At 48.1% G+C, this 22,197-nt stretch overlaps 1 protein-coding gene and 1 long non-coding RNA gene across 4 annotated transcripts in view; one reads left to right on the top strand and one right to left on the bottom strand.

Moving 5' to 3' along the window:
• Positions 1–6,279, top strand: part of LOC139577245 (uncharacterized) — a 36,051-nt gene extending 29,772 nt beyond the window's left edge. The window contains exons 2-3 of the long non-coding RNA XR_011675241.1: positions 5,174–5,264; positions 5,492–6,279. This is a non-coding gene — a long non-coding RNA (uncharacterized lncRNA). The remainder of the gene's footprint in view (positions 1–5,173; positions 5,265–5,491) is intronic.
• The window catches only part of LOC139577244 (serine-rich coiled-coil domain-containing protein 1-like), a 112,118-nt gene continuing 90,934 nt past the window's right edge, over positions 1,014–22,197 (bottom strand). For 2 of the 3 annotated variants that reach the window (XM_071404219.1, XM_071404218.1), the window contains exon 10: positions 1,014–4,708. In XM_071404219.1, the coding sequence (XP_071260320.1) occupies positions 4,151–4,708 (558 nt within the window). In that variant the 3' untranslated portion in view covers positions 1,014–4,150. The remainder of the gene's footprint in view (positions 4,709–22,197) is intronic. The other variant, XM_071404220.1, reaches the window with a different exon arrangement.

Below are 22,197 nucleotides of genomic sequence, written 5' to 3'. Positions count from 1 at the left end.
AATATATCATTGTTCTTCAATTGTGTACACAATTGTTCAGAACTCAAAACCACAACTTTGTCCTTAAACCTTCAGCTCCCCTTTCTATTCCCAATCCTTGTCCTGCGAGCAGTATGTTGATCTATCCCAAAGCTGCAATAATTAAAGCTGAACCCACCAACATGTAAACCGTACAGGAAATGATCCAGAATTATTACACTTCGTATTAAACACATCGTGGAATCAGGTGCAAACGCTGTGGAGATACAGGCTAGCTGGCTGTGGAGATGCAGGCTGGGGGGATACAGGCTGGGAGGCTTGGGGGCTGGCTGTGGAGATACAGGCTGGCTGGCTGTGGAGATGCAGGCTGGGGGGATACAGGCTGGGAGGCTTGGGGGTTGGCTGTGGAGATACAGGCTGATGGGCTGGCTGGGGGGATACCGGCTGGGGGGCTGGCTGGGGGATACCGGCTGGTGCGCTGGCTGGGGGGATACCGGCTGGTGCGCTGGCTGGGGGGATACCGGCTGGTGGGCTGGCTGGGGGGACACCGGCTGGTGGGCTGGCTGGGGGGATACCAGTTGGTGCGCTGGCTGGGGGGATACCGGCTGGTGGGCTGGCTGGGGGGATACCGGTTGGTGCGCTGGCTGGGGGGATACCGGCTGGTGCGCTGGCTGGGGGGATACCGGTTGGTGCGCTGGCTGGGGGGATACCGGTTGGTGCGCTGGCTGGGGGGATACCGGCTGGTGGGCTGGCTGGGGGGACACCGGCTGGTGGGCTGGCTGGGGGGATACCAGTTGGTGCGCTGGCTGGGGGGATACCGGCTGGTGGGCTGGCTGGGGGGATACCGGTTGGTGCGCTGGCTGGGGGGATACCGGTTGGTGCGCTGGCTGGGGGGATACCGGTTGGTGCGCTGGCTGGGGGGACACCGGCTGGTGGGTTGGCTGGGGGGGGATACCGGCTGGTGGGTTGGCTGGGGGGGGACACCGGCTGGTGCGCTGGCTGGGGGGACACCGGCTGGTGGGTTGGCTGGGGGGGGATACCGGCTGGTGCGCTGGCTGGGGGGATACCGGCTGGTGCGCTGGCTGGGGGGACACCGGCTGGTGGGTTGGCTGGGGGGGGATACCGGCTGGTGCGCTGGCTGGGGGATACCGGCTGGTGCGCTGGCTGGGGGGACACCGGCTGGTGGGTTGGCTGGGGGGGGATACCGGCTGGTGCGCTGGCTGGGGGATACCGGCTGGTGCGCTGGCTGGGGGGATACCGGCTGGTGGGTTGGCTGTGTTTGGCAGAACGTCATCGCTTCCACTAGCCCAGGGGTGTCAAACTCATTCCATGAGGGAAGAGTGTCTGCAGGTTTTTGTTTTTTCATTTCAATTAAGCCCTAGACATCCAGCTGAGGGGAGTTCCTTACTAATTAGTCACCTTAATTCATCAATCAAGTACAAGGGTGGAGTGAAAACTGGCAGACACACGGCCCTCTGTGGAATGAGTTTGACACCTGATGTACTAGCCCATCGTTGTCGTCATGGGATACAGAGAGCCCCGCTAAACACAGGATAGAGAGAGCACTGAAGACATTCCCTCCTCCAAACCACTCTCTCTTTCACTCTCTCTAGGTGTGACAATGCTTGGCTAGTGTAAGTAGGCTGAGAGGGAGAGAGAGAAAGAGTAGAGCGGGAGAGAGAGGAGAGAGGGAGAAAGAGGTAGAGAGGGAGAGAGAGGTAGAGGGAGAGAGAGGAGAGAGGGAGAGAGAGGTAGAGGGAGAGAGAGGAGAGCGGGAGAGAGAGGAGAGCGGGAGAGAGAGGAGAGAGGGAGAGAGAGGAGAGAGGGAGAGAGAGGAGAGAGGGAGAGAGAGGGAGAGAGAGGAGAGAGGGAGAGAGAGGAGAGAGGGAGAGAGAGGAGAGAGGGAGAGAGAAAGTGGAGCAGTAATCCTGAGGGAGAGGAGCTGGACCGGGGGAGAGTAAAGCTGCATTTCTTCAAGATGTCCTTCACCTCTATGAGTCCTTGCTTTTGCTCCAACTAGACTGGACTCTAACTAGACTGGACTCCAACTAGACTGGACTCCAACTAGACTGGACTCTAACTAGACTGGACTCTAACTAGACTGGACTCTAACTAGACTGGACTCCAACTAGACTGGACTCCAACTAGACTGGACTAGACTGGACTCCAACTAGACTGGACTCTAACTAGACTGGACTCTAACTAGACTGGACTCCAACTAGACTGGACTCCAACTAGACTGGACTAGACTGGACTCCAACTAGACTGGACTCCAACTAGACTGGACTAGACTGGACTCCAACTAGACTGGACTAGACTGGACTCCAACTAGACTGGACTCCAACTAGACTGGACTCCAACTAGACTGGACTAGACTGGACTCCAACTAGACTGGACTCTAACTAGACTGGACTCTAACTAGACTGGAGCATACTCAACCACTTTCTGCTGTTTCCAAAGAGAACAGACACAACAGACAGACAGTCTCCCAGCAGCCTCTATACTGTACACCACTATGTACTGTAGCATTGAGTCCAGTTCCATGGCAGTTTCATGTACATTGTTACAAAAATCATCATGTGTCTAATTATCATTACAGCTCATGACCGTTCTTTTTTTATAAACCCATCTTACAGTTCAAAGATGTGCATTCTCATGTACCATCAACATTGTTATCACAGTGGTGTTCTCCAAATATGAAACGCTATGCCTTGAGAACGAGACCTATTGCCTTAAATAAGTGACAGTACAAGGATAGGGTTATATTCTCACACGAGACATTATACAGCCTCTCAAAGCAGGAGTGCTGATCTAGGATCAGGTAGCTCCTGTATGCATCATCTAATTCATTATTTATCTAAAAGACTAAACTGATCTTAGATCAGCACTCAGATGCTTTATGAGTACCTTCCCTGGTGAATCGTCCCAGTTTACGATATCCACATATAAAAAAGTGTCAGGTGTAGACAGACATCTGTTCTTATTAAAGACACCCACTTTCACTGTACAAAAGCCCCCCCCCCCCACTTAAATGTGTATATAATCTTAAAAAGCATGCAATAATTAAAAGGTTAATGAATGAAACTCCCTTAAATGGGACTGACTGTCTGTGTGTCAGAAATCAGAGTTGGGATCTTTGACAGGATTTGGCAAATATGAGAAGAATGTCAGTCACATTGTCAGTGCAATGAGCAGCATGGATTGGCCATGTTCAGCTATGCTGACAAAACTGTAACGTTCACATTAGTTAATTCCCTGTAGTGTTAGAGCTGAGAGGGGAGTGGAGTGTCTCCATGTTAGGGTGTAATAGCAGTGTGTGTGTGGGCATAAGCAGCTGTCAGCCAACGCTCATTTAGTGCTGATCTAAGGTGTTTGGCTGACTGGCTGGCGGGCAGACTGGCTGGCTGAGTGCCAGACTGACTGGCAGACTGACTGGCAGACTGACTAGCTGGCTGGCAGACTGACTGACTGGCTGGCTAAATGACTGACTGAATGACTGGTAGACTGACTGAATGACTGGTAGACTGGCTGGTGTGTGTGTGTGTGTGTGTGTGTGTGTGTGTGTGTGTGTGTGTGTGTGTGTGTGTGTGTGTGTGTGTGTGTGTGTGTGTGTGTGTGTGTGTGTGTGTGTGTGTGTGTGTGTGTGTTCAAGTGAGCACATCTATCAACCTTTTAATATGTCAAAGTGGTCAAATGCACAGAACCACACAGACATGTACCTTCCGAGGTTCTGTGAGTCTAGAGGTATGCTTGGATGATCGTGTAACACAGAATATGCATTTCAGAAGAAAAGCGGCTAATGTCCCAATACTGTGATCTAGATGGTGGGTACAGGATAGTGTCTGTTACAGCATACTCTGCTCAGGGATGGGAAGGACTGACAGCAAGGGTTGAGATCAATGAAATGTAAGAAATGGGTAGGATTTGAGCTAAAGTCAAGTTGATTGGAAGTTTTGAGGGTTGAGGACACTGATTGTTAGGTGAATTCCAGAGATGACTTTCACTTCCATGATTCAGACGGTGATGTGTCCATTCAATTATATGTTTTAGGGGATATGGGGATATGGGGATATGGGGATATGGGGATATGGGGAAAGTGAAAGGTGTGTGTAAGTCTGAGTGGTTGTGTGTGTGCGTGCGTGCGTGTGTGTGTGGGCACGACGCCAGTGCCTTAGCCGTCGTGTTGGGCCAGGGCCTGCAGTTCGGCAGTTTGAAGTGAGTGCTGCAGGAAGACGTTCTTGCGGCTGTACATGTGCAGGGAAAGGGGCCCTCTGGGAGGCTGGCCCAGGCGGCCCGTGAAGGAGGAAGAGGAAGATGAGGTGGAGAAAGAAGGTTGGCAAGGGATAGGTACAGGGGCTCTCTCGCTGTTTGAGGAGAGGCTGCTGCGGCAGGGACTGCCTCGGCTCTGGAGGCTGGAGCTGCTGCCCCACACCACAGCCCCCACCCCCACCGCCCGGGGGATCTGGCTGGCTGGGTAGTCGATTCTCCTGAGAGCCCCTACCTCTGATGAGGTCAGAGCCCCTTCTGGTCTCCTAGGGGGTCCTGCATGGTCCCTGCCTCCCCCGGGGCCACTAGACGACAGGGCTGGGGCTGGGCAGTGGCTCTCATCGCTGGAAGTGGAGTGATCTTCCGCCATACGGCTGTATTGGTCCGCGATGAGAGACCGAGCCGGCCTTCTGTCTCTTGTGCTGGTACTGTTTTGGCTTGTTGCTCGGCTGGGATGGATGGTCTGCGAACCGAGAGAAAGAGCAGCAGATAAAAAGGGAGAGAGAGAAAGAGGGAGAGAGAAAGACAAAAAACTGTAAAAATATGACACCAATGTAGCTGGTTAACTGCAGGGACATTTTGACGAGGCATCGTAAGTTCCCGGAGCTTTGTCTAATTATTTCCCGACCAACTGGAACCTTGCTCTGTAAGAACCAGAACAGGAAGCAGCCTCAGTCCAACTGGCGACTTTAACCAGAACAGGAAGCAGCCTCAGTCCAACTGGCGACTTTAACCAGAACAGGAAGCAGCCTCAGTCTCTACAGCACACAGTGGGGAGGTGGTACACAAAGCAACATAGCACCAAGGAGAGACAGCCACCTGTTCCTGGTCACACAACACTGCCTCTCTTATGCAACATGGTCATGTTTAGCAAACACTTTTATCCAAAGTGACTTACAGGACCCCTTTCTCCCCTCTCTCTCTCCAGATGAAATCCTGCTGACCACTGGCTGCGTCCCCTCTGACTTCAAAAGGGGCCCGAGTCGCTCCCCTCCTCAAGAAACCAACACTTAACCCTCGTATGTCAAACACTAAAGACCTGTATCCCTTCTTTCTTTTCTTTCAAAAACACTTGAGTGTGCGGTCTCTGACCAACTCTCTCGTTATCTCTCTCAGAACAATCTTCTTGACCCTAACCAGTCAGTCTTCAAGGTGGCTCACTCAACCAAGACTGCTCTTCTCTGTGTCACGGATGCTCTCTGCACTGCCAAAGCTGACTCTCTCTCCTCTGTTTTCATTCTCCTAGATGGATCTGCTGCCTTGGATACCTTTAACCATCATTCCCCCCTTCTGACACCCAGCCTGGCAGATATCTCAGCTTGGATGTCGGCCCATCACCTCAAGCTGAACCTCGACAAGACGGAGCTGCTCTTCAGATACTACGAAAAATGTTTGACTAACTAAACACAATCTGAGTAGACGGGAGGTTACATAGGAAATTAACCGAGTCGACAGCCCAAAAAGTAAAGCAATTTCCTTACCTTGTTTGATACAAATCTACTCTGAGCAGGGGAATCTAATTACAAGGAGCAAAGCATATGCAATAACTTTCGAGGTGTAAACGGGAATTGAATGTAATATCACCGTGTTATTCCATCACAGAGGAAAACAGATGGAGACAGAACGGGCTTATTGGGACGGAGGAACAGAGTGCTAACGCGTCATGTCTGATCCCATTTAGTATGTGTATTTATTAGGGATCCCCATTAGCTACTCTTCCCTGGGGTCCAAACAAATCACACCAACAAATCTAAATAACACAATACATCATAGAACATTATTACACCACTACATATCTACAATACAACAGCTATAACACCACCATACAACAATAATAATACAATGTACGTGTGTGTGTTCCTGTCTGCCATTTCACAGTCCGCATTGTTCAATAAGTTGTAGTTTTATCGTTTTTTCTGCTTGCATTAGTTACTTGATGTGGAATAGAGTTCCATCATTACTTAAGCAGAAATAACACTATCATTCCATCAACACATTAAATGGACACAGTAATAAAAACCAGAAGAACACTGAGTAATATTAAAGTGACTGTTTCTATATCCTGAAATTACAAATTGCCAGCTGCATCTGCTTTTCAAAATAATCACTTGTATATATATAATTCCTGCAGATATCCCGAGATCTGTGAACTGACATTGAAAGGACAAATTCTGTTGAGCAAAAAGCAGTGTGTGTGTGCGTGTGCTGAGAGTTCTCCAGCCGTGTTGTTTGAACAGGGCTGGTAGAGAGATGGGAGGAGTGGCGCCGTAGCCAAAGACAAGGGGGGGGGGTTGATTTACAAACTCTGGTGTCCTCTCAAGTATACACTCTGCGGCAACCGGCCTGCCTCTTAGTCGGCAAAACACACACACACACACACGCACAGTGTGTGACCCAATAGTAAAACAGAGTGATTTAAAAGGAAAGCCTCTGCAGCCCCAGTCTTTATTGGGCTGTGAAGAAACACAGCAAGTTGCTAATGGCAGAGTTTTGTTAAAAGCCTTCCAGCTGATTATATGCACAAGTGGAGACGCAACACCATTTCATCACTTTTTCCCCTCGAGGAGCATGCCACAGCCAGGCACAGAGAAGCACAGCATGCCACAGCAAGGCACAGAGAAGCACAGCAAGGCACAGCGAAGCCACAGCAAGGCACAGCGAAGCCACAGCAAGGCACAGCAAAGCACAGAGAAGCACAGCAAAGCACATAGTGCTACAGTAGCACACATCCACCACAACACAGGCAATAAAGCTCACTGAACAGTCTGTTAGGTGCTGCTGCTTTGTTCTCTATCCAGTTTCACACTGAACACAGTGAGTCAGTAGAGACAGTACAGTCTGATTCACACTGAACACAGTGAGTCAGTAGAGACAGTACAGTCTGATTCACACTGAACACAGTGAGTCAGTACAGTCTGATTCACACTGAACACAGTGAGTCAGTAGAGACAGTACAGTCTGATTCACACTGAACACAGTGAGTCAGTAGAGACAGTACAGTCTGATTCACACTGAACACAGTGAGTCAGTAGAGACAGTACAGTCTGATTCACACTGAACACAGTGAGGCAGTAGAGTCAGTAGAGTCTGATTCACACTGAACACAGTGAGTCAGTACAGTCTGATTCACACTGAACACAGTGAGTCAGTAGAGACAGTACAGTCTGATTCACACTGAACACAGTGAGTCAGTACAGTCTGATTCACACTGAACACAGTGAGTCAGTAGAGACAGTACAGTCTGATTCACACTGAACACAGTGAGTCAGTAGAGACAGTACAGTCTGATTCACACTGAACACAGTGAGTCAGTAGAGACAGTACAGTCTGATTCACACTGAACACAGTGAGTCAGTACAGTCTGATTCACACTGAACACAGTGAGAGAGTACAGTCTGATTCACACTGAACACAGTGAGTCAGTAGAGACAGTACAGTCTGATTCACACTGAACACAGTGAGTCAGTAGAGACAGTACAGTCTGATTCACACTGAACACAGTGAGGCAGTAGAGTCAGTACAGTCTGATTCACACTGAACACAGTGAGTCAGTACAGTCTGATTCACACTGAACACAGTGAGTCAGTAGAGACAGTACAGTCTGATTCACACTGAACACAGTGAGTCAGTACAGTCTGATTCACACTGAACACAGTGAGTCAGTAGAGACAGTACAGTCTGATTCACACTGAACACAGTGAGTCAGTAGAGACAGTACAGTCTGATTCACACTGAACACAGTGAGTCAGTAGAGACAGTACAGTCTGATTCACACTGAACACAGTGAGTCAGTACAGTCTGATTCACACTGAACACAGTGAGAGAGTACAGTCTGATTCACACTGAACACAGTGAGTCAGTAGAGACAGTACAGTCTGATTCACACTGAACACAGTGAGTCAGTAGAGACAGTACAGTCTGATTCACACTGAACACAGTGAGTCAGTAGAGACAGTACAGTCTGATTCACACTGAACACAGTGAGTCAGTACAGTCTGATTCACACTGAACACAGTGAGTCAGTAGAGACAGTACAGTCTGATTCACACTGAACACAGTGAGTCAGTAGAGACAGTACAGTCTGATTCACACTGAACACAGTGAGTCAGTAGAGACAGTACAGTCTGATTCACACTGAACACAGTGAGGCAGTAGAGTCAGTACAGTCTGATTCACACTGAACACAGTGAGTCAGTACAGTCTGATTCACACTGAACACAGTGAGTCAGTAGAGACAGTACAGTCTGATTCACACTGAACACAGTGAGTCAGTACAGTCTGATTCACACTGAACACAGTGAGTCAGTAGAGACAGTACAGTCTGATTCACACTGAACACAGTGAGTCAGTAGAGACAGTACAGTCTGATTCACACTGAACACAGTGAGTCAGTAGAGACAGTACAGTCTGATTCACACTGAACACAGTGAGTCAGTACAGTCTGATTCACACTGAACACAGTGAGAGAGTACAGTCTGATTCACACTGAACACAGTGAGTCAGTAGAGACAGTACAGTCTGATTCACACTGAACACAGTGAGTCAGTAGAGACAGTACAGTCTGATTCACACTGAACACAGTGAGTCAGTAGAGACAGTACAGTCTGATTCACACTGAACACAGTGAGACAGTAGAGACAGTACAGTCTGATTCACACTGAACACAGTGAGACAGTAGAGTCAGTACAGTCTGATTCACACTGAACACAGTGAGTCAGTAGAGACATTACAGTCTGATTCACACTGAACACAGTGAGACAGTAGAGACAGTACAGTCTGATTCACACTGAACACAGTGAGTCAGTAGAGACAGTACAGTCTGATTCACACTGAACACAGTGAGACAGTAGAGACAGTACAGTCTGATTCACACTGAACACAGTGAGGCAGTAGAGACAGTACAGTCTGATTTACACTGAACAAAGTGAGTCAGTAGAGACAGTACAGTCTGATTCACACTGAACACAGTGAGGCAGTAGAGTCAGTACAGTCTGATTCACACTGAACACAGTGAGTCAGTAGAGACATTACAGTCTGATTCACACTGAACACAGTGAGACAGTAGAGACAGTACAGTCTGATTCACACTGAACACAGTGAGTCAGTAGAGACAGTACAGTCTGATTCACACTGAACACAGTGAGAGAGTACAGTCTGATTCACACTGAACACAGTGAGTCAGTAGAGACAGTACAGTCTGATTCACACTGAACACAGTGAGGCAGTAGAGTCAGTACAGTCTGATTCACACTGAACACAGTGAGTCAGTACAGTCTGATTCACACTGAACACAGTGAGTCAGTAGAGACAGTACAGTCTGATTCACACTGAACACAGTGAGTCAGTAGAGACAGTACAGTCTGATTCACACTGAACACAGTGAGGCAGTAGAGACAGTACAGTCTGATTCACACTGAACACAGTGAGAGAGTACAGTCTGATTCACACGGAACACAGTGAGTCAGTAGAGACAGTACAGTCTGAATCACAGTGAACACAGTGAGACAGTACAGTCTGAATCACAGTGAACACAGTGAGTCAGTAGAGACAGTACAGTCTGATTCACACTGAACACAGTGAGAGAGTACAGTCTGATTCACACTGAACACAGTGAGTCACTAGAGACATTACAGTCTGATTCACACTGAACAGTGAGTCAGTAGAGACAGTACAGTCTGATTCACACTGAACACAGTGAGAGAGTACAGTCTGATTCACACTGAACACAGTGAGTCAGTAGAGACAGTACAGTCTGATTCACACTGAACACAGTGAGAGAGTACAGTCTGATTCACACTGAACACAGTGAGTCAGTACAGTCTGATTCACACTGAACACAGTGAGAGAGTACAGTCTGATTCACACTGAACACAGTGAGTCAGTACAGTCTGATTCACACTGAACACAGTGAGTCAGTAGAGACAGTACAGTCTGATTCACACTGAACACAGTGAGTCAGTACAGTCTGATTCACACTGAACACAGTGAGTAAGTACAGTCTGATTCACACTGAACACAGTGAGTCAGTACAGTCTGATTCACACTGAACACAGTGAGACAGTAGATACAGTACAGTCTGATTCACACTGAACACAGTGAGACAGTAGAGACAGCACAGTCTGATTCACACTGAACACAGTGAGTCAGTAGAGACAGTACAGTCTGATTCACACTGAACACAGTGAGTCAGTAGAGACAGTACAGTCTGATTCACACTGAACACAGTGAGTCAGTAGAGACAGTACAGTCTGATTCACACTGAACACAGTGAGTCAGTAGAGACAGTACAGTCTGATTCACACTGAACACAGTGAGTCAGTAGGGATAGTACAGTCTGATTCACACTGAACACAGTGAGACAGTACAGTCTGATTCACACTGAACACAGTGAGTCAGTAGAGATAGTACAGTCTGATTCACACTGAACACAGTGAGACAGTAGAGACAGTACAGTCTGATTCACACTGAACACAGTGAGTCAGTAGATACAGTACAGTCTGATTCACACTGAACACAGGGAGTCAGTAGAGACAGTACAATCTGATTCACACTGAACACAGTGAGGCAGTAGAGACAGTACAGTCTGATTCACCTGAACACAGTGAGTCAGTAGAGACAGTACAGTCTGATTCACACTGAACACAGTGAGGCAGTAGAGACAGTACAGTCTGATTCACACTGAACACAGTGAGTCAGTAGAGATAGTACAGTCTGATTCACACTGAACACAGTGAGACAGTAGAGACAGTACAGTCTGATTCACACTGAACACAGTGAGTCAGTACAGTCTGATTCACACTGAACACAGTGAGTCAGTACAGTCTGATTCACACTGAACACAGTGAGACAGTAGATACAGTACAGTCTGATTCACACTGAACACAGTGAGACAGTAGAGACAGTACAGTCTGATTCACACTGAACACAGTGAGTCAGTAGAGACAGTACAGTCTGATTCACACTGAACACAGTGAGTCAGTAGATACAGTACAGTCTGATTCACACTGAACACAGTGAGTCAGTAGAGACAGTACAGTCTGATTCACACTGAACACAGTGAGTCAGTAGGGATAGTACAGTCTGATTCACACTGAACACAGTGAGACAGTACAGTCTGATTCACACTGAACACAGTGAGTCAGTAGAGACAGTACAGTCTGATTCACACTGAACACAGTGAGACAGTAGAGACAGTACAGTCTGATTCACACTGAACACAATGAGTCAGTAGAGACAGTACAGTCTGATTCACACTGAACACAGTGAGTCAGTAGAGACAGTACAGTCTGATTCACACTGAACACAGTGAGGCAGTAGAGACAGTACAGTCTGATTCACACTGAACACAGTGAGTCAGTAGAGATAGTACAGTCTGATTCACACTGAACACAGTGAGACAGTAGAGACAGTACAGTCTGATTCACACTGAACACAGTGAGTCAGTAGAGATAGTACAGTCTGATTCACACTGAACACAGTGAGTCAGTACAGTCTGATTCACACTGAACACAGTGAGACAGTAGAGACAGTACAGTCTGATTCACACTGAACACAGTGAGTCAGTACAGTCTGATTCACACTGAACACAGTGAGTCAGTACAGTCTGATTCACACTGAACATAGTGAGTCAGTACAGTCTGATTCACACTGAACACAGTGAGACAGTAGATACAGTACAGTCTGATTCACACTGAACATAGTGAGACAGTAGAGACAGTACAGTCTGATTCACACTGAACACAGTGAGTCAGTAGAGACAGTACAGTCTGATTCACACTGAACACAGTGAGAGAGTACAGTCTGATTCACACTGAACACAGTGAGTCAGTAGAGACAGTACAGTCTGATTCACACTGAACACAGTGAGTCAGTACAGTCTGATTCACACTGAACACAGTGAGTCAGTAGAGACAGTACAGTCTGATTCACACTGAACACAGTGAGTCAGTACAGTCTGTTTCACACTGAACACAGTGAGTCAGTACAGTCTGATTCACACTGAACACAGTGAGTCAGTACAGTCTGATTCACACTGAACACAGTGAGACAGTAGAGACAGTACAGTCTGATTCACACTGAACACAGTGAGGCAGTAGAGACAGTTCAGTCTGATTCACACTGAACACAGTGAGTCAGTAGAGACAGTACAGTCTGATTCACACTGAACACAGTGAGTCAGTAGAGACAGTACAGTCTGATTCACACTGAACACAGTGAGTCAGTAGAGACAGTACAGTCTGATTCACACTGAACACAGTGAGTCAGTAGAGACAGTACAGTCTGATTCACACTGAACACAGTGAGTCAGTAGAGACAGTACAGTCTGATACTAATGCTACAGTCCAGCTGAGCACAGCAGTCATTCATGTGTTGTTAAAATTTGCCATCTGAAGACAGACTGCTAGTGTATTGGGACACTCCATATGAGTCACAAATATCTGCGACATGGAGCAAAAAACATGCTCTCTCTCTCTCTCTCTAAAAACAAAATGGAAGGACGTGAACAGCCCTTCTCCACCCACAACTAAATGCAGTTTGTCAGATCAATACAATGAAGCAGAGAAACAAACTCTAAACATTGTATGAAAAGACTGTTGTTGAGGGCTTGGGCTTTTTGTCGCGCCTGCCTCTCGGTATTGTACGATTCTTCGCAGAGCCAGCTGAGGTACAATCAGAGTCCTCTCGTGGTGATTACGCAATCAGAGTCCTCTCGTGGTGATTACGCAATCAGAGTCCTCTCGTGGTGATTACGCAATCAGAGTCCTCTCGTGGTGATTACGCAATCAGAGTCCTCTCGTGGTGATTACGCAATCAGAGTCCTCTAGTGGTGATTACGCAATCAGAGTACTCTAGTGGTGATTACGCAATCAGAGGCCTCTCGTGGTGATTACGCAATCAGAGGCCTCTCGTGGTGATTACGTAATCAGAGTCTTCTAGTGGTGATAAGGATCACTCCGTACTTTGCTCTGTTCATCTTTCCCTCAATCCTGACTAGTTTACCAGTCCCTGCCACCACCATGCTTTACCATAGGGATGGTATTGGCCAGGTGATGAGCGGTGCCTGGTTTCCTCCAGATGTGATGCTTGGCATTCAGGCCAAAGAGTTCAATTTTGGTTTCATCAGACCAGAGAATATTTTTTACCATGGTCGGAGAGTCTTTAGGTGCCTTTTGGCAAACTCCAAGCGGGCTGTCATGTGCCTTTTACTGAGGAGTGGCTTCTGTCTGGCCACTCTACCATAAAGGCCTGATTGGTGGAGTGCTGCAGAGATGGTTGTCCTTCTGGAAGGTTCTCCTACCTCCACAGAGGAACTGGAGCTGTGTCAGAGTGCCCATCGAGTTCTTGGTCACCTCCCTGACCAAGGCCCTTCTCCCCTAATTTCTCAGTTTGGCTGAGTCTTGGTGGTTCCAAACTTATTCAATTTAAGAATGATGGAGGCCACTGTTTTCTCGGGGACCTTCAATGCTGCAGAAATGGTTTGGTACTCTTCCCAAGATCTGTGCCTCAACACAATCCTGTCTCTGAGCTCTACGGACAATTCCTTCAACCTCATGGCTTGGTTTTTGCTCTGACATGCACTGTCAACTGTGGGACCTTACATAGACAGGTGACTGCCTTTCCAAATCATGTCCAATCAATGGAATGCACCACAAGTGGACTCCAATCAAGTTGTAGAAACATCTCAAGGATGATCAACGGAAACAGGATGCACATGAGCTCAATTTCGAGTCGCATAGCAAAGGGTCTGAATACTTATGTACAGTGGTAAATAAGGTATTTCTGTTTTCATTTTTAATACATTTGCATTTCTAAAAACCTGTTTTCGCTTTGTCATAATGGGGAATTGTGTGAAGATTTATGAGAAAACAAATACATTAAATCCACTTCAGAAAAAGGCGCAATGTAACAACATTTGGAAAAAGTTAAGGGATCTGAATAAATAATTTAAAAAATTCTCTAAATAAGTGTTGTTGTTCAGTTAAAGGTCAAATACACCGCATTTCAAACAGTCAGCAATAATCAAATGAATTCAAGGCTTGTGAAGTTATACTTAGGTTAAATATAAGCCTTCCATAACAATAAGACCCACAAATAATTAATTTGATCAAAATAGTTTAACCTGCTTTCTATGAAAATGCAATTTTTTGCTACAAATTTAACCAGAACCATGTATAATGTACATTCACTAATAATGACTGACTTATTGTAGCAGGCATTAGGCTATAGAAAATAACACAGGTCTCATCAACCATCTATCAAGCCCACGTGCTAGCCATTAGCCAGCTAATCTTTATATTTCAAGTGTAGCCAAGTTGGATCTATTTGCTACAGTAGCTGAACAAGGTTGAACAGTTGAATACTTATGCACACACCCTTCTGTCTGTCTTCAGGGGTTTGAACAGCATGTTAAGCCTTTCCACTTTGTTCAGATGTTGAAATCAAGTTGCCTACCTTATTTCTCAGAATGAGAACAAGTTGCCAATTCCTTATATAAAATGGTGTTTTATGCTCATATTGCACATTTATAAAACACAGACTAGACAGGTAGTGTAACGGTGTTTGGCTGAAATGCTGCTAGCGGTACGTGGTACACCAATGCTGCTAGCGGTACGTGGTACACCAATGCTGCTAGCGGTACGTGGTACACCAATGCTGCTAGCGGTACGTGGTACACCAATGCTGCTAGCGGTACGTGGTACACCAATGCTGCTAGCGGTACATGGTACACCAATGCTGCTAGCGGTACGTGGTACACCAATGCTGCTAGCGGTACGTGGTACACCAATGCTGCTAGCGGTACGTGGTACACCAATGCTGCTAGCGGTACGTGGCACACCAATGCTGCTAGCGGTACGTGGTACACCAATGCTGCTAGCGGTACGTGGTACACCAATGCTGCTAGCGGTACGTGGTACACCAATGCTGCTAGCGGTACGTGGTACACCAATGCTGCTAGCGGTACGTGGTACACCAATGCTGCGCGGGACAAACTGGCCATTTGTGTTCCGGAAGCAATGTTCACTCTGTTTTTAGTAGTGTCTTTTCTGCACGCAATTTGAGTAGTTGAGACATAAAAAAGGTATCGTTAGAAAAGTGAACATCTCCTTTAGTACAGTAAAATAATGTCTCAATGTGTTTCTGTGTCCTTATGACCAATTTTGTCTGTTGGACAAAACCTCAAATGCAAATAGCGAGTTGAAACCGCTTGTCAGAGAGGAAGATGTGATCTTTCAACTTTGTTGGCGTGAGAGGCAGGGGGAGGGGCTTGGTGTGTAAACCATAGAGGAAGAGGCAAAGCGAGAGGTTTAACTCTCGCTAAAATCTGTCCAAAATAAGGCCAATGCGTTTCTATAGGCATATTTTGAACCTAAGCTTGTCGCCTGCTTTCCCGCCTTTGGGACAATGACTCTCAATGTTAGGGCGGAGACGTGCATCTCAACATTATATACAGATCTCTGGTGTAAATGGGAAGGTGCACACAGCACAAAGGAGTGAAGGAGATGAGACCATAAATACAACATGAGAACAAGCGAACATAAACCTGGATTCTTGCGATACCGGCACTTGGAATATCACGCAAAACCACATTTGAATTAATAAAATTAATTTGATATAGCCCCAGCCCTTAGACCCAGCCCCTAGCCCTCAGACCCAGCCCTCAGACCCAGCCCTCAGACCCAGCCCTCAGACCCAGCCCCAAGACCCAGCCCCTAGACCCAGCCCTTAGACCCAGCCCTGAGACCCAGCCCCTAGCCCTCAGACCCAGCCCCTAGCCCTCAGACCCAGCCCTCAGACCCAGCCCTCAGACCCAGCCCTCAGACCCAGCCCTCAGACCCAGCCCTTAGACCCAGCCCCTAGCCCTCAGACCCAGTCCTAAGACCCAGCCCTCAGACCCAGCCCTCAGACCCAGCCTTCAGACCCAGCCCTCAGACCCAGCCCTTAGACCCAGCCCTCAGACCCAGCCCTTAGACCCAGCCCTCAGACCCAGCCCTCAGACCCAGCCCTTAGACCCAGCCCTCAGACCCAGCCCTCAGACCCAGCCCTCAGACCCAGCCCCTAGCCCTCAGACCTCAGACCCAGCCCTCAGACCCAGCCCTCAGACCCAGCCCTCAGACCCAGCCCCTAGCCCTCAGACCCAGACCTCAGACCCAGCCCCAAGCCAGGCTACTTAATGAGCTTTAGGCAAACTAGTCTGGCAGCACATCACCACCCTGCGCCAACCACCCACTAAATTCCCCTGCACACAGCCCAGTACAAAGCCGTGCTCACAGCCCAGTACAAATTGCCCAGTACACAGAAATCCGAAATCAAAATGGGAGATCACAACAAAGAGGCTGTGAAGAGGTACAGAGGAAAAAACGTAGAGAGAGAGAGAGACAGCGAGAGAGAATTGTCTGGAAGTTGGAGTACACAAGGCTGGTAACACAATGATGAGGGCTGATGGAGCGCAGAGTTGATGGGAGGCAGAGCTCCATGCACATCAAAGCTACCCGGCGCCTACTGCTACTGCAGCCCCCCTCACGCAACTGTCAGCTCTGCAGCAGATAAGATGCTTTACTGGGCCCGTCTTGTTCTCCCTGACAGCACAAGACCTGGATAAACAATAAGGAAAAGATATATCAAGAGGGGGAAAAGGAGGCGAGGAGAAGAGAAGCAGCTGATAAATTGAGTTTGCATCAGATAGTATCTCAGATGTCTATAGAGGCTGATAATGTTGCAGCTACCAGCGTGTCACATCCTGAAAGCAGCTGCCATGCTTGACTGCACTCTATTCCTGCTCAAAAACAGCCAGAGAGAGGAGAGATGGAGTACAGCTAGCTAGCTTGCCAATCACGTGTCAAAAAAGACTGGACTGGAAGTACAATGCACACCACAGTGTGTCGACAAGAGTTCCAACAGAACACATTGTACTGCGCACGCACACACACACACACACACACACACACACACACACACACACACACACACACACACACACACACACACACACACACACACACACACACACACACACACACACACACACACACACACACACACACACACACACACACACACACACACACAATAGAGTACTAGACCATGCAACAGTTAGCCTATATATTATGATTTAGACTGAAGATAGACTGAAGACAGAAATAAGCTGAATAGACGATAATAAAAGACCATGTTGTAAAAGGCCACAGGGATGGATTGTGAGAGCAGTAGCTCTGGTCCAGGGCATTATTTTAGACGAACGCACTAACGCCCTGGACCAGAGCTATGAGAACAGTAGCTCTCCTGCTCATGTCTCTTTAAACATGTTGAGGCAAACTGTCATCCACACTGTCATTCCCCAATCATGACATAGCAGTGCCTGGGACTTAGGGCTTCATCCTGATCAGTGCAATGACCTACTAGGCAAACCCCTAGCTGTCTGTTCTTCTGGCAGATGTGAACCTGAAACACAACGACAAACTCTTCAGTCATCACAGTGATCACAACATCCAGACTGACATTGGGCTCTGGGGTGAAGTTTTACACTTGGTACAGATCTAGGATCAGTTTCTCCTTCCCCAACTCTAACCTTAACCATTAGTGAGGAAAATGCAATTTTGGCAGGAAGGGTTGTTCAAGTCCACAAAGGCACCAAGCTCCACAACATGGAAGAGTTGGCATTAGAAGTACATGTGTTGTGGAGTATTGTAGAGTGAAACACTCCGAACCTCATCACACCGGTGGACTCTTTGTGTACAGACAGGCTCAACGCTGTTCTTGTACCTGTGTACATGGTAGAAAGTACCAGGGTTAAAATACAGCTCCAGAACCTCATTGCTAATTCAGATATAGCCCTTAAACCAGAGGGTTTCCATAATGAGGTTTCAGGAAAATTAGTTTGCAAAAGTTATTTCTAATTATGTTTTAATGATGTATTTTCAATCTGAATAATTTAATATTTTGTAGAAAGAAAAGCCCAAGTTAGACATCACCAACCTACATTGTACAACATAATGTCTTGCATTCTCTCTGAATGTCCCATTTTTATCTTGTGAGATTCAGCACAGACAGACCAGACCCTAACCAGATTCTCTCTGTCTTTTGTAGATGGACACAGTAGAACTGCTGCGCACACACACACACACGCTGTATCCCTGTTGCTGTGGTTATGACCATCACAGGGTAGCCGTAACAGAGTACAGCAGTAGCAGTAGCTGTAATACCGTATCATCACTGACAGTAATGTATGCGAGGTAATAATAAAATGTCTAAAAACCTAGTTTTCTACTACTACTGCTAGTACTCACTCCTACAAGGGCAGAAAGACTTTGTACCATGTTTTGGTAATGAAGTATCTGATGATGGTCTACCCCAGGGTTCCCCAACTGGTGCCCCGTGGACCAAACATTATACCTTCTTGCGGTAAATTAGAAGTCCCACAAATTACTTGTAAATTAAGTTCCGGCCCTCGACCATCCGCTCAAGAAAAATATCGTCCCGCATCTGAATCTAGTTCATGATCCCTGATCTACCATATGTGCTCAAAAAGAGAGCGAGAAAGAGAGGAGAGAGAGAAAGTGAGGAGAGAAAGCGAGGAGAGAGAAAGAGGACAGGGGAGAAAGATAGGAGAGAGAGAAAGAGAGAAGGGGAGAAAGAGAGGAAAGAAAGAGGAGAGAGAAAGAGAGGAGAGGGGAGAAAGAGCAGAGAGAAAGAGAGGAGAGAGAGAAAGAGAGCAGAGAGGAGAGAGAGAAAGAGAGCAGATGGGAGAAAGAGAGCAGAGAGAAAGAGAGGAGAGGGGAGAAAGAGAGCAGAGAGAAAGAGAGGAGAGGAGAAAGAGCAGAGAGAGAGGAGAGAGAAACAGAGAAGAGAGAGAAAGAGATGAGAGAGAAAGAGAGGAAAGAGAGAAAGAGAAGAGAGAAAGAGAAGAGAGAGACCATGTCCTTCATGGGCCTACGGAGGGAATCTGTCACATGTCATTCCTGGCCAGGCTAGTGGGAGACTGCTGCCCCGACGGACGGACGGACAGCTGCCTGTCTCATGTCTCCCTCACCTTGGGGGCCCTGACAGCAAGGGCCAGCGCCGCCCGTCTCGTGTCAGTCCCATTGACCGGCCTGAAGGGGGAGGAGGGTTGTACTGAGGCCCTCATTAATTACCCCCATTGTATCCTCTGACAGCCTGCTGAGGGACAGGCCTCGCATCCCACATCGAACAGCAGTTCCAAAGTCCCGTCTCGGGGGACAAAAACCTGCACACACACATACACACCACACGTGGACACAGCTTTGACGGCCATCTCCAAGGGCATTCTGGAGACTGATATTGAGAGGGCAACAGGGCAAAGGCTGATACATTGTAATCATAGCAGGGACCACACAGTTGATGTTTGGACATGGAGTAGAGGGCAGCCGGACACAAGCAGCAAATACCCTCACGTTTAACAGATCCTACCATTCTATTGGGGAAGACTAGCGGTTAAGGCATTGGGCCAGTAAACGAAAGGTTGCTGGTTTGAATCCGCAAGCCGACTATGTGAAAAGATCTGTTGATGTGCAAGGCACTTAACCCTAAATGCTACTGTTAGTATCTCTGGATAAGAGTGTCTGCTCAATATAAAAATGTAATTCTGAAAGCCAACCAATGGGCCTCCCGGTTTGTGTGCTTCTTCAACCTCATACTAGCCTGGGTGTGTTGGGCCATCATGTTTGGCATGACGAGAAATGGGAAGGAGTGGCATGATGGCATAAACAGTACCCAGGCTTCCTCCTACTATTCTACCAATAAAAAACACCAGTTTCTGAAAACATCAAGAGTACAGAACTTCAAACTGGGTCATTCCCGTAGTTACCCGGCCTCTAAGGACATGAATCAATCAATCAAATGTACTTATAAAGCCCTTTCTACATCAGCACATGTCACAAAGAAACCCAGCCTAAAACCCCAAATAACAAGCAATGCAGAAGCACGGTGGCTAGGAAAAACTCCCTAGAAAGGCAGGAACCTAGAGAGGAACCAGGCTCTGAGGGGTGGCCAGTCATCTTCTGGCTGTGCCGGGTGGAGATTATTACAGTACATGGCCATTTAAGGCCAGATGAAGCAAAATGTCACACAACAAGTCCTGTTTGGAGACAGAACCTCAGGTAACTTTGCTTTGAGTCTGGCACAACACACACACTCGCACACACAGCGTTCTCTCAACACAACAGAAACACGTGTGTGTGTGTGTGTGTGTGTGTGTGTGTGTGTGTGTGTGTGTGTGTGTGTGTGTGTGTGTGTGTGTGTGTGTGTGTGTGTGTGTGTGTGTGTGTGTGTGTGTGTGGGCTGCCTCGCTCAGAGGACCACATGAAGAAAGAACACAGCCAATTTATGCTTATCAGATCTGATGTTATCACTGAATATTCATCTGCCATATTTGTCAACAGAATATTCTTACTATGTGCCTCAAGGCTATCCGGGAATGTGCAGATTCCAAAAGAATACCCTCATCAATATGCATGTTTCTCTGCTTTCATTAATGTTGCAGTAAATTGTTTCAGGGCGCCGTCTCTGCATCCACAAACTGAAATATTAAACCAGACGGGCATGTGGCAAATGTGCTATTGCTCTCCTCAGTCCAACTGGAGTAGAGTGAACAGCAGGCGTAGGAGAGGAGAGGGGCAGGGAGAAGAGAAGAACAGGAGCGGAGCAGAGGGGAGCGGAGCGGAGCTGAGGGGAGAGGAGCAGAGGAGCAGGGAGAAGAGAAGAACAGGAGCGGAGCAGAGGGGAGCGGGGAGGAGCAGAGGGGAGCGGAGCGGAGCTGAGGGGAGAGGAGCAGAGGGGAGAGGAGCAGAGGGGAGCGGAGCGGAGCTGAGGGGAGAGGAGCAGAGGGGAGAGGAGCAGAGGGGAGCGGAGCGGAGCTGAGGGGAGAGGAGCAGAGGGGAGAGGAGCAGAGGGGAGCGGAGCGGAGCTGAGGGGAGAGGAGCAGAGGGGAGAGGAGCAGAGGGGAGCAGAGGGGAGCGGAGGGGAGCGGAGCAGAGGGGAGCGGAGGGGAGAGGAGCAGAGCTGAGGGGAGCGGAGCAGAGCTGAGGGGAGCGGAGCAGAGGGGAGCTGAGAGGAGCAGAGGGGAGAGGAGCAGAGGGGAGCGGAGGGGAGAGGAGCAGAGGGGAGCGGAGGGGAGAGGAGCAGAGGGGAGCGGAGGGGAGAGGAGAGGAGCAGAGGGGAGCGGAGGGGAGAGGAGCAGAGCTGAGGGGAGCGGAGCTGAGGGGAGAGGAGCAGAGGGGAGAGGAGAGGAGCTGAGGGGAGAGGAGCAGAGGGGAGCGGAGCAGAGGGGAGCGGAGCAGAGGGGAGAGGAGCAGAGGGGAGAGGAGCAGAGGGGAGAGGAGCAGAGGGGAGCAGAGGGGAGCGGAGCGGAGCTGAGGGGAGAGGAGCAGAGGGGAGCGGAGCGGAGCAGAGGGGAGCGGAGCAGAGGGGAGCGGAGCAGAGGGGAGAGGAGCAGAGGGGAGCGGAGCAGAGGGGAGCGGATCTGAGGGGAGAGGAGCAGAGGGGAGAGGAGCAGAGGGGAGCGTGCGTGGTTCTGGTACTTGTGTGGTTCTGGTACTTGTGTGGTTCTGGTACCGGTTCCGGACAACATTTTTGCTTATGTATCGATCTGTGGAATGAAATGGCATTGAGCGATATCCATGGTTCTCTTCCGCCTGTGTAACGTAGGATGTGAAATCTGACACCACTTGAAACTGGTATGTCCCTCCTACCATTTAAAATAAAATAAAATTGTATTTGTCACGAGCGCCAAATACAACAGGTGTAGAACTTACCGTGAAATGCTTACTTACAAGCCCTTAAAAAAAAAAGTAAGAAAATATTTGCCAAAAAAAGTAACACAAAATCAAATAAACTAAAGCAAGAAAAAAAATAACACAATGAAATAACAGTAACGAGACTCTATACATGGGGGTACCGGTACCGAGTCAATGTGGAGGCTATATACATGGGGTACCG

This window comes from Salvelinus alpinus, chromosome 5 (assembly GCF_045679555.1).
Source record: "Salvelinus alpinus chromosome 5, SLU_Salpinus.1, whole genome shotgun sequence".
NCBI classification, from domain to species: Eukaryota; Metazoa; Chordata; class Actinopteri; order Salmoniformes; family Salmonidae; genus Salvelinus; species Salvelinus alpinus.
This window is presented reverse-complemented; position numbering and strand designations above follow the sequence as displayed.